The 12,719-nt window shown below is 42.3% G+C and overlaps 1 protein-coding gene across 5 annotated transcripts in view; it reads left to right on the plus strand.

Annotated features, from left to right (window-relative positions):
* Positions 1 to 12,719, plus strand: part of mast4 (microtubule associated serine/threonine kinase family member 4) — a 168,643-nt gene that overhangs the window by 25,152 nt on the left and 130,772 nt on the right. For all 5 annotated transcript variants that reach the window (XM_014137200.2, XM_014137202.2, XM_014137205.2 and 2 more), the window contains exon 2: positions 9,309 to 9,450. In XM_014137200.2, the coding sequence (XP_013992675.1) occupies positions 9,309 to 9,450 (142 nt within the window). The remainder of the gene's footprint in view (positions 1 to 9,308; positions 9,451 to 12,719) is intronic.

A 12,719-nucleotide genomic window follows, 5' to 3' on the forward strand; every position in this document is an offset into this window, starting at 1 on the left:
CGGACCAAGACAACACTCTCCTTGCTCTGCACTTGGGTACTTTGTTGGTTCGTCTTTGCTTTGGTTACTTGTTTTGGTTGAGTGGATCCTTGGGACTACGAAAACTTGGCATTTCAACCACTCAATATCCCACACATCCCAAGAGTAAGCCAGTGAGTACGCCAGTAATGAAATCATCAGGGCTACTGTGTGTGTCCCATATGGCATGCTATTCCCTAAATGGTGCACTACTTTTGACCAGAGCCCATGGGTGTTAGGGTGCCATTTGGGATACAGAAAAGGACATCTCCCTTTAACCAGAGTCCTCCATTAGGGCTGTGATTTCCATGACTTCAGCAACTCTGTGTCCCCTTCTCACATTCCCCTGGCTGGGCCATCTTCCATCTGATTCTGCACGGGAGGAGCTCTATGTGCCACACACAGAGACAGGCAGGCATAAACAAACATACATATTGTGCTTATAGCTATTCTGAGGCCAGTCAGACAGAGTTGGTGAGCCTGAGGAGCTGCCAGCCAGGTCTACTGCTGCTGCTGTCCCAACCCCCAGAATCGCCCCAGACTGACAGGCCACGGAAGCTGTAACATAAGAGCACACAGCACCGGCTACTACTGGATGGCCATGAGACGACTCTAACCCACAGGCTAACCACTGTCTAGGCACAACCTTACATGGTTCCCTGAAACCACTGCAGGCTAGCCATAACCCAACCCACAGTACTCACCATGCAACAGACAAACCACCTGTGGAAAAGAATGCAGCAGCACACACTTGCTTTAGCCTACAGTCACTTGGGTTCCGTCGGTCTGCACCTTGCAAATTCAGATGGCACTTAGGTTCCCCCTAAACCAGTCCTGACCAGCTTATAACCCTAGCCAACTGTTCCTCTACACAGCAGTCAACACACCCAGGGCAAACCTAATCCACAATATGTTATTTTTTTATTGTCACATACACCGGATAGGTGCATTCAAATGTGGTGCTTTATAGGGTCAGCCATAGTAGTACGGCGACCCTGGAGCAAATGGGGTTTAAGTGCCTTGCTCAAGGGCACAGACTAGTTTTTACCTTGTCGGCTCGGGTTTCCGAACCAGAGACCTTTTAGTTACTGGCCCAAAGCTCTAACCGCGAGGCTACCTGCCGCCTGCAATTCACCTACAACACCGACACGAGCAGAAAAGTGTTATCAACAATATCATCTCTCTCTCCCTGAAGTAATGAAGCGATTTTCAGTTCTGAAATCAGACTTATCACATTATCAGATAAAGCACGAGAGACAACCTTGTTCATTGAGCTGAAGTTATTGTAGCACTTTACGCTCAGAGCATTGTTACTTCCTCCTCCCCAAAACCTATTTATTCTTACTCTCCCACGGCTTTTCATTTTGCCGCTCCCTCGCTTCATTAGTTGGATTATGTCAAAGTACTTCACTCATATCAGTAGTCACTCCACAGAGTCATTTCACACATGGAACAAAAGAACAAACACAGCAATTATCCTGCACAGCATATAAAAGAGCAGTTACACAATAATTACCCTGCAGTAAATGCTTGGGACAATTCTAACAATTATTACATCACCTCTGTTGTAAAACAAAAACCCAAGTGGCATGTAACAAAGAAAACAAAGTGGCAGCCTCATCTAACATGCCTAATGAGGTTTTCAGAAAGACTTAGGACTTAAACAACACTCCCTGTCTAAGGCAGACAAGATGGACGGATACTCAAAGATACACCAAGATAGGGTGCCTCACAGTAGGAACATGCCATGAATCAACCCACCAGTACAATGGCTGACATTTGGGTTGAACAGAGGACAAGGAAGAGAAATGGATGAGTAGCATTGCTGTGACTGCAGGCTCATCCGTTTTATTCACCTTCACACAATGCAAGCTAATAAACGCCTCCTTACCAGCCCAAGGGAACTCAGACAGACTTGTATTGGGCCGTAAAGGCACTAGAGGTCAAACTGCACTGAACTCCTTCCTTACAATAATAATAGCAACAATATTATTAGAGGGTTGCTTATATTCGTCCTGTTACACACAAGTGTGTAATGGATTTTTTTTGTTGCATATCCCAACAACCCCACTCTCAGGGGGGTAAGTGCCTTGCTCAAGTGCACAGCGACAGATTTTCCACCTCGTCTCTGGTATTCAAACCAGCGACCTTTCGGTTACCGACCCAACGCTCTAAACGAGGCTACCTGCAGCCTTCGGTCTTTGTTGACTGAAAAGTCACCATGTTTAAGACCTGCCTAAAATATAACTTCTCTTATGGAGTGTCGCCCCTCACATTCATGTGTGACACGGAACTGCATAGATGAACACGTCAACAACGTGTCATATGTCATAGGAGAATCTCCTGGAGAATTCCCTGGAGTCTAAGGTCCCTGTAGTGGGGACTATAACAAGGGGGTGAGGTTCTGGGAATGACGGGTGTTTACCATGGTGTTGTGTTACAGCCCTGTGTAGCCCCCAGCATCAGGACTTTAACAGGCCTTTTCGCTCTGCCATGCATACATACATAATATAGAGCCAAGTGTTTGGCTGCATGGATATCAGCAAAAAAGGAAGGGTGTCTGTTATTAGGCCATTTTTGTCAACCCACTTTGAATGGTACAATAGCTAGGTATTGTCTATACATTACCATTCAAAACTTTGGACACACCTACTCATTCAAGGGTTTTTCTTTATTTGTGCTATTTTATACATTGTGGATTAATAGTGAAAACATCAAAAATATGAAATAACATGGAATCATGTAGTAACCAAAAAAGTGTGAAACAAATCAAAATATATATTTGAGATTATTCAAAGTAGCCACCCTTTGCATTGATCATCAGCTCTTGGCATTCTCTCAACCAGCTTCATGAGGGAGTCACCTGGAATGCATTTCAATTAACAGGTGTGCCTTGTTAAGTGCCTTGTTAACATGCATGAAACCAAGGCTTTTACGGTTACAGAAGTCAACAAATGAGAGCACCTGGGGAGTAGGAGTGGAGCTAGGCACAGCAGGATTAACCTCTACATCACCAGAGGAGAAGTAGGATAAAGGTATGGCTAAAGGCTAAAAGAACTGGCCGTCTAGCACGTTCAGAACAGAGAGTAAAAGGAGCAGGTTTCTGGGCACGATAGCATAGATTCAAGGCATAATGTACAGACAAAGGTATGGTAGGAAGAGAGTACATTGGAGGTAAACCTAGGCATTACGTAATGATGAGAGATATAGTCTCTAGAGATGTTTAAACCAAGTGACGTCATCGCATATGTGGGAGGTGGAACAACGTGGTTGGTTAAGGCATATTGAGCAGGGCTAGAGGCTCTACAGTGAAATAAGACAGTAATCACTAACCAGGACTGTAATGGACAAGGCATATTGATATTAGGGCGAGGCATGTGTAGCCAAGTGATTGTATGGGTCCAGTGAGTGGTTGGGTTGGCTGGGGACACGGCGATTCAGACAGTTAGCAGGCCAGGGCTAGCAGTTAGCAGGCCGGGGCTAGCATAAGGGCCTTAGATGGACGTCCTCGTGCGGTGACGTCGATAGACCAGTCTTGGAATTAGTAGGGTTCGAAGTAGCAGAGGGGTCCAAGTCCAATTGGCAAAATGGGTATAGTGGTCCAAGAAACTGGCCGATGGATCAGCTAACAGTCCAAAATGCTCTAGATGGCTAGCAGGCCGTGGTTAGCAGAATGGGCCTTCAAGGGACGTTGCGCCTGAGGGGCCTGTTGGGATTTTCGGGCAGATTATCGGTATTCCAGTCGTGAAGGATTGGCGGGGTTCCGTGCCCCGTACCGGCAGTAGAAGGGGTCCGGATATTGTAGCCGAGGAGTGAGCTTCAGGAGTAGCCCAGGAGCCCTAGCCGGGAGATGGGCCTAGCATGGGCTAGCTCCAAGCTAGTTGGTGCTAGCTCCAGGACGGAAACGATAGCCAGAAGTAGTCAACCCGGGTTGCGGTTAGCTAGCTGCGATGATCCAGATGAAAAGGTTCAGAGTTTGTGGTAGGAAACCGTGGATATGGAGAGGAAAAATAGGTCCGTAATACTCTGGTTTGAAACGCGTTGGACAAACTGCCGAGAGCTTTCCGAGCTAAAGGTTAGCTGATTACCGCTAGCAGTGGTTTGCTATCTGATTGCTAGTAGGTAGTTAGCTGGCTAGCTTCAGTTGAGGTATTCCAGTTCGGAGGTAAATCGAAATACTTTAGAAAAAAACCAGATCCACGCCACATTGGGTGAGGCGGGTTGCAGGAGAGTATTTTGAAGTTGAGGTTTAGGGAAAATATTAAAAAGAACGCGAAGAAAAATATGTATACATGGGACAGGACAAAGACGTCTGACTGCTACGCCGTCTTGGATAAGAATGTTCTTGTATTTGTAAGTGTACATTTTTCATAAACCCTGTTTGATTAATATGTATGAAGTATGATATGACTTTTGCCATTCTATTGCTAATGAGCATTATTATTATTTATTATTTTATTTTCACAATTTATTAAACTAATGGGTCTGTAATCAGCAGTGGACTCTCCAGATTGTCCTGGTTTTAATAGAATTGAAATAACTTATTTATTTCAAGGGTTATGGATGTTTACGTTTCAAACTCCTGGCTATTGTCAGTCATCTTTTTCTCATACTGTAGCACAATGTTTATTATATAAATAGAAGTTGATCCAGTGGTCAGAATATGAATCATACACCGCCCCAATGCATTCTTGTTGTTTTATGACTCAATTTGTTTTTATTGAATTTAGCTGTACTCTGGAGCAGAAAGTCTGGCTGCAGCCCAATTATGACCTCATTAAATTTTACTGTGGTTGTTTAAAGTCCATCTGTTAAGTCTTATCTGCTTTTTCACCACTCTGCATATGGTTAATAATCAATAGGTAATGAATAGGGGATATTTCAATACTCACAATGGCGGAATGGCACCCAAATATTATTTTTCAGCCATATTTTATACACAAAAAAACAGCCTGTACTTCATTGTTTGTACGATATTGCTGCGGAAATAAATAGTAGCAATGCGCATGCAGAAACGGAATAAAGCACTTCATAGACCTACATCACAATATACAGAAATAATACAAAAATTCACAGTGGTCTTTTTATTGAATCGCATTACTTTTTCAAAACTTTAACTCTTAACCAGATACTAAACCAGGACTCTCCAACCCTGTTCCTGGAGAGCTACCCTCCTTTAGGTTAATTTACAAAGTCCATTGAGAACGCACAACGACTATACCACTTAGCTAAGCTAAGAATGACATGAATAATCAAGTCAATAAACGTTGGGTACCGTAAATTCTGGACTATAAGCCGCAACTTCTTTCCCAGCTTTGAACCTCGCGGTTTAAACAATGACGCGGCTAATATATGGATTTTTTCCCCCAAAAAAACACATTCTGTGACGTGCTCAGTTTTTTGGGCGGCATGAAGCTTTCATTAGACCAATGAAATTGCCAAACGGGTTAAGGTCAAACAACTTTTTTGTTTACTGTTTAGATTAAATCGAGCGCTCTCAAACTTCCCATCATTCTGATTACGGTAGTCATTTTGTCACCCTCATCATGGCAAAGACACGGAGAAATGCATATGATGCAGCTTTCAAGTTGAAGGCGATTGATCTGGCTGTTGGAAAAGGAAATGGAGCTGCTGCACGGGAGCTTGGTCTTAATGAGTCGATGATAAGACGTTGGAAACAGCAGCGTGAGGAATTGACTCAGTGCAAAAAGACAACTAAAGCTTACTGCTAATTTTTTATTTTTTGTTACAAGCCGTGTTTCGTTAAAGCCTATTTATTTTTGTTAGAAGCTGTGTTTCGTTAAAGCCTGTGTAAAGTTCATTTGTTTCAATGTACCGGTAGGCACCTGTGGCTTATTTATGTTCAAAATAAAAACATTTTTTTAATTCAGTGGGTGCGGCTTATATTCAGGTGCGCTTAATAGTCCGGAAATTACGGGAGTTAGTTATATAGCATATAGTTAATATACTGTTCAATGTATTAGTAGCCAAATATACTTTAGGTGTCTAGCTTATATACCGGTACATATTGCTGAAATGATATGCTATGCGGTTTGTAAGGATAGCGTGGCTAACAAATTGTCAGCCAACATAACCTGTGACTTATTTGAAAAGTCATTACTTTATTTCATTGCTCCACATTTTTTAAACAATTGTCATAATTAGTTAAAGCAACGAATTTGTATCCGCTCTCGTCAGACTTCTGCTGCATATTTTCCGCCATTTTCTTCAAATCTGAATTGCATTATGGGCCCTAAAAGCACGGAAATAGTGTGCACTGCTTGTTTACTCTGTATTTTGGCGAATGTCGTACGACATCCGGGAACTTTTGTCATACTAACTATATCCATACTTTGACCATTAAGCATACTACATACTCAATTTACGTCACAAATAGTGCGGTTAGTATCAGTATTGGAACAAAGCTCTAGTGTCTTGAGATGGGATAATAAGGCCCTATGTGTGTTTTAGCAATTATTGCCACCTAAAGGGTTAACAGCCTGGACAGCTTTGCGCACTCTTGGCATTCTCTCAACCAGCTTCACCTGGAATGCTTTTCCAACAGTCTTGAAGGAGTTCCCACATATGCTGAGCTTTTGTTGGCTGCTTTTCCTTCACTGCGTTCCAACTCATCCTAAACCATCTCAATTGGGTTGAGGTCGGGTGATTGGAGGCCAGGTCATCTGATGCAGCACTCCATCACTCTCCTCCTTGGTCAAATAGCTCTTACACAGCCTGGAGGTGTTGGGTCATTATCCTGTTGAAAAACAAATGATAGTCCCACCAAGCGCAAACCAGATGGGATGGCATATCGCTGCAGAATGCTTTGGTAGCCATGCTGGTCAAGTGTGCCTTGAATTCTAAATAAATCACTGACACTGTCACCCAGCAAAGTACCATCACACCGCCTCCTCCATGCTTTACGGTGGGAACCACACATGCAGAGGTCATCCGGTCAACTACTATGCATCTCACAAAGACATGGCGGTTGGAACCAAAAATCTCAGATTTGCACTCATCAGGCCAAAGGATAGATTTCCACCGGCTAATGTCCATTGCTCGTGTTTCTTGACCCAAGCAAGGCTCTTCTTCTTATTGGTGTTGTTTAATAGTGGATTTTTTTCAGCAATTCGCCCATGAAGGCCAGATTCACGCAGACTCCTCTGAACAGTTGAGATGTGTCTGTTACTTGAACTTTGATGCACTTATTTGGGCTGCAATTTCTGAGGCTGGTAAACTCTAATGAACTTATCCTCTTTAGTAGCGGTAACTCTGGGTCTTCCTTTCCGCTGGCGTTCCTCATGAGAGCCAGTTTCATCATAGAGCTTGATGGTTTTTGCGGCTGCACTTGAAGAAACTTTCAAAGTTATTGAAATGTTCCGTCTTCACTGACCTTCATGTCTTAAAGTAATGATGGACTGTTTGTCTTTGCTTATTTGTGCTGTTCTTGACATAGCCCTATTTGGTAAAAGACAATCATTATCTTCTGTATATTACCCCTACCTTGTCACAACACAACTGAAGGAAAGAAATCCCCCAAATTAACTTTAACAAGGCACACCTGTTCATTGCAATGCGTTCTAGGTGACTACCTCATGAAGCTGGTTCAGAGAATACCAAGAGTGTTTAAAGCTGTCATCAAGGCAAAGGGTGGCTGCTTTGAAGAAGAATCTCAAATAAAATATATTTAACACTTGGTTTTGCTTACTACATGATTCCATGTGTTATTTCATAGTTTTGATGTCTTCACTATTATTCTACAATGTAGAAAATAGTACAAATAAAGAAAAACCCTTGAATGAGTAGGTGTCCAAACGTTTGACTGGTACTGTATTTTTCAATACTTCTATAGGCTACTGTATCAATCATTCATTTGTTCATGTCATCACACAGCATACGAGTCCTTCATGATTTGAAATGCAATCAAGCATTTTAGTTTTAAAATAAAGCAAGTCTTGAATAATTAGCTTAAACAAATGAACTGTACCTTTTCGGGAAATTGCATTCATGAATGAATGTGACTGTTTAGTTTTTGCTGTAATAAAGGTTTAACAAAATGTTTTTTACAACATTCTGGTATGCTTATAATTTATTTAGTGTTTACATTTGTTCCAAGCAGTTAGAAAAATGGTATTGTAATCTAACAGCACCTGCTTGGCACACGGAATATGCACGCAGCGCTTGTTCCTTACCTTCTTTTTCTTGATCTCCAGTATTTTCCATAACTATCAAATGTATTCCTCACATCTAACTCCACTTTACCTAGGTATTTTTACATATATAGACACACCCTATGTGTTTTAATAAAATCAACTATATGTACTGAGCTTGTCTGATGCTTTAAGCTTACGGTTTGATGAAATAAGACGAATGCCTCGGATGCCAGAGATCTAGTTAACCAGAAGGAACAACCTGAACCAACTATTCTTCTCCCGCTCCTGCTGGATTTAGTAGATTCTGCCATTATTCTCCTGAAGTTGCTGGTAATAGGCTACATGAGGAGTCGGCAGCCTTTCTCATGTGGAATGCCAATTTATCTTACCATTTTCTACTGATCTGAGTGCCAGTTTTGGATTTCGTATGCACATTTTCGTGGAACAGTTTAATTGAATTTGTCTTCATAGCTTTAAATTATTGTCATGTGGTTAATCAACATTCTATCCAAATCCTAAACGAAAATGATATAAACCTAACTTCTGTTGCCAACTATGTAAAAAGTCTACATGGTCGACCAAGATTTTATTTTTGTCGGGGACAGCCCTTCTTCATGTAGCAGTCATTATGCTATAGAAAATTAACACAGGACTCAACAGTCTCTCAAGCCCATGTGCTAGTGATTAGCCAGCTAATTTCTATATTTCAAGTTTAGCCAACTTGGGTCTATTTGCTAGTTAATAAGGTTGAATTGAAGGTGAAAACACCCTTCTGTCTGTCTCCAACTGTTGGAAAAGCATGTTAGCCTGTCCACATTGTTCAGATGTTGAAATCAAGTGGCCTACCTTATTGAGAATGAGTTGCCAATTCCTTATTGTTTTATGCTGTTTTATGCAAAGGAGAAAAGACCAAAAATACAACATGAGAACAAGTGGACATAAACGCTCATAAAAACGAAAAATAACAAAACCTTGATTCTTGCGATACAGGCATTTGGAACGTCACTCAAACATACATTCAAATTAATCAAATGAATTTGATATATCACCCAGCTCTTGCCATAACCCACCAGTGTGGTTCTTGATCCACCATTTGGGATGCATTGAACTAACCTAACATCCTTTTCTCTCCTGCAGTTGGATAACATCCTGTACCCTCCGTCCATGCCCTTCCGCAAGTCCAGTAACCCTGAGGTGATCCTCGCCCTCAAGTTTAAGAGGCAGCTCAGTGAGGACGGCAACAACCTCCGCAGGGGAAGCCTGGGAGGCGCTCTCACAGGTAACAATCATATCTGCCCTGCAGGTGCACACACACACAAATGCAAGCATATATACACACACACGCATATGCAAACATGTACTCATGCACGCAGGCACACACACACACACACACACACACACACACGAGCAAGAAGATGCTTCACTCTGACCATTTCCCAGTGAATTAGATATGAACGGTGAGCCATACAATGTGTTTTGTTCGGTTGTTTGGCTAATAATGCAGTGAGGAGTGAACTGGGGCTGTGCTCTGACCGGGACACTAAGTAGGGATTTCCTCTCCTGGCTGGTGTGTAATGAGTACTGGGGAGGAAGTCATTTCACTGAGAGGAAGAAAGGATCACCATTTTCCTCCCTGTCTGTCATCCGGTCCCCCCCCAGGCTTTAGAGTAAGGCACCGGATGCCATGGGGAGGGGACATGTCTTAGAACAGCAGGGCATACTGTAGCATAATACTTTTCAGCGGGAAACAAAAATCTGTGTTCTTAGTGGACAAGGTCAGGTTGTGCCTCCCAGTTTTGAAAATATTTCTCCCTACTGAACAGGACCCAGGTAGAGAAGCAGATGTGTGTCCTAAGTCTGTGATGAGGTAGATAACTGTTGAAGAGGGACAAGGCATTCATGGACATGTCCAACTAAAACAATTGGTGACTAGTTATGGTAGGCAGTCTGAAAGACACACACACACACACACACACACAATCCGTTTACAAAATGATGTTGCGTGGTTTAATAACAGGAGAGAAACAAACCCCTACCTGAAGTTTTCTCAAGATAAGTGCTTTTGTGCTGTGAGGTCACCATTCATGGAGATGGGTGAAAATCCCCTTCAGCATCACATCTCCATCGGCCTCTTTTGAAATGCACGAGGCAAGGCCCATTTGAAAGGCAGGACATTTTGGTAACGCAAGGCTCATGCATGTGTAATGCGCCTAGGCTTACTGTAGAGTCTTGTCGCACAGTGCTCAATAGCCTCTCTTCATGAGCCAGGCTATTATACTCGTGAAAAGCGATTGGGAGAGTAAAGGAGATGGAACATATGGGTATTTCGACAGATGGGAAAGGCTAAATAGTTGTTTGAGTTGAGTGTAAAGCATGATGCCTGAAGTGTAGGACAACCACGTCACACACACTAATGTAAACGCATGCGCACACACACACACACACACAATAGGCAAACAGGACATTGTACGTTTCACCATGGTATTACCTACACTTGTTGGTTGTGACTTTAGCTGAATAGCTTCTCAGGGAGGTGTTGACGCTTGTTTTTGACGTTTCATTTGAACTCATCTGTTGCTCTCGTTTCCATCGCCTCATCATTTGCAAATTTTAGGCACCCATTTCATGCGCCCATTTTATTTCATTTTGTCTTCACAGCACTGTTGAGTGCAGACAATTTGATCAGTGCCAGCATGGCAGACAGAACCAACATAATAAGACACATTTGCTACTTCAGCCACATATTTCAAATCCCAAATTAGACAAAGGCGCTTCTCTGTAAGTGGTTGAATTGTTACTTGTCACAGCGGTGTGCATCATGTTTGCAAGGTCTATCAAATGTGATCAGACTCATTTCACCCATCTGATTGCGTCCTACTTAAAGGGACGATCGGGCATTTTAGCTAGCTGTCTGAGTTGGCACGATTCGTCAGTGTTCATGTTTGGCTAGGTCTTTCTTGGGCTGTAGACTAAAGCATATCAGGTGACGTGTTTACCAAGAGTATCTAAATGCTGTGAGTGTGAAAGGGAACGCTATGCACTCTATCGCTGTCTGACTGGCTTCAATGGGCTTAGACTATATGTTGAACAACATGGAACAATTTGTATTTCTATTTTATTTTAGGTCATCAAATTCCAGTCCTTTTGAAGGCCACACCTGCTGACATTGTCCCCCTGGCATTTTTGTGATCAGCTAATGTTATTTATTTGCTAGAGTCCACACACCTTCTTACCAAGGTCTCAATCAGTCTGTGATCAAAAGGCAAGATCAAGGACCAAACCCCATCTTACACCACGGTCCCCCAGGACCAGACCCAGTTTACACCACGGTCCCCCAGGGCCAGACCCAGTTTACACCCCCCCCCTCCGGCGAGGTGAGCGGAGTGTCTCCCTCCCTTCTACCCACTCCTCCCTTTCACTCCTCCACTCTGCCAGGACTGTTAATCCTCCAATCTTGGCCGCTGATTTGCCGTGCTTCCTTCAACAGGAAATGGAAATAAAGGGGATGATGAGAGGAGCCCGGAGGGTTACACACAATTCCAGGGAGATGCTTTTCGAGTTACTGCCAGGAGCCTCAATGACATAAGACCTAGTGTGACACGATAATCCAGACTACAAGCGCGCACAGACACACAGACACACACGTTATTTGGGCTCTACACTGCGTAGCCGATTCCATAACCGAATAAAATGTGGTTGACAGTAAACTTACCACCTATGGACCTACTGCCATCTAGCTACTGTTACTGGGAGAGAACTCTGGGAAAGAAATTTATGAAAGGAGAAAATATTTGCCCCTGAAATTATGTATTTATTCAGAGCTTGTTAATCTTAGGATTCTATTTATCAAACATCTCTTCAACATGCCCTTGCTCAGACACCATCTCCTCCTTTTTTATTTAATCATTTATTAATCTATGGGATTATTTTCTTGTTTGAGGTATACTATAATAAAACAATGTGTGTGTATGTGTATCTATCCATCTATCTATCGTAAATCAGTGTAAAAGTATCCTTCCTGTATTATAGCCTTCTATGAATATATAATCTGTGTCTTCGTGCAAGTTCAGGTATGCCTCGTGGTTGTGCAATGTTTGTAGCGTCACTAATCTCATAAGTGGATTGACTTTTACTGCTGCCTCATTTACCCCCCGTGAGCCTACTCTGTTTTAAGGAGAGGAGAAAGACTAGATTAGTTCATTTCTGTGAAGCACTCAGTGATAATGTAATTTGTTTTTGTTTGACCTTGCATTTATTATCCGTTCACATGGGCAAATGGTTGTGAGTAGGCCACAGGTATCCTCGTAGCGTGAATGTATCCTTGGCTTCTAGAAAAAAAAATTTTTTACACCCAAAATAAAATCATGAACATTTTTCTGTTTCTCCCTGACTGTCTTGTTTTTATTTGGGTCATTGTTAGTTCTCAAAGATTGTCTTGTTTAAAACAATATAGCTCCATAAATCTTTTCTACATACTGGTTTTAGTAGAAGTTTACACTGAGAACTTTTTACCATCCTGAAATTATTATTTAAAAAAATTTCAATATT

Source organism: Salmo salar, chromosome ssa01 (genome assembly GCF_905237065.1).
Source record: "Salmo salar chromosome ssa01, Ssal_v3.1, whole genome shotgun sequence".
Lineage (NCBI taxonomy): Eukaryota > Metazoa > Chordata > Actinopteri > Salmoniformes > Salmonidae > Salmo > Salmo salar.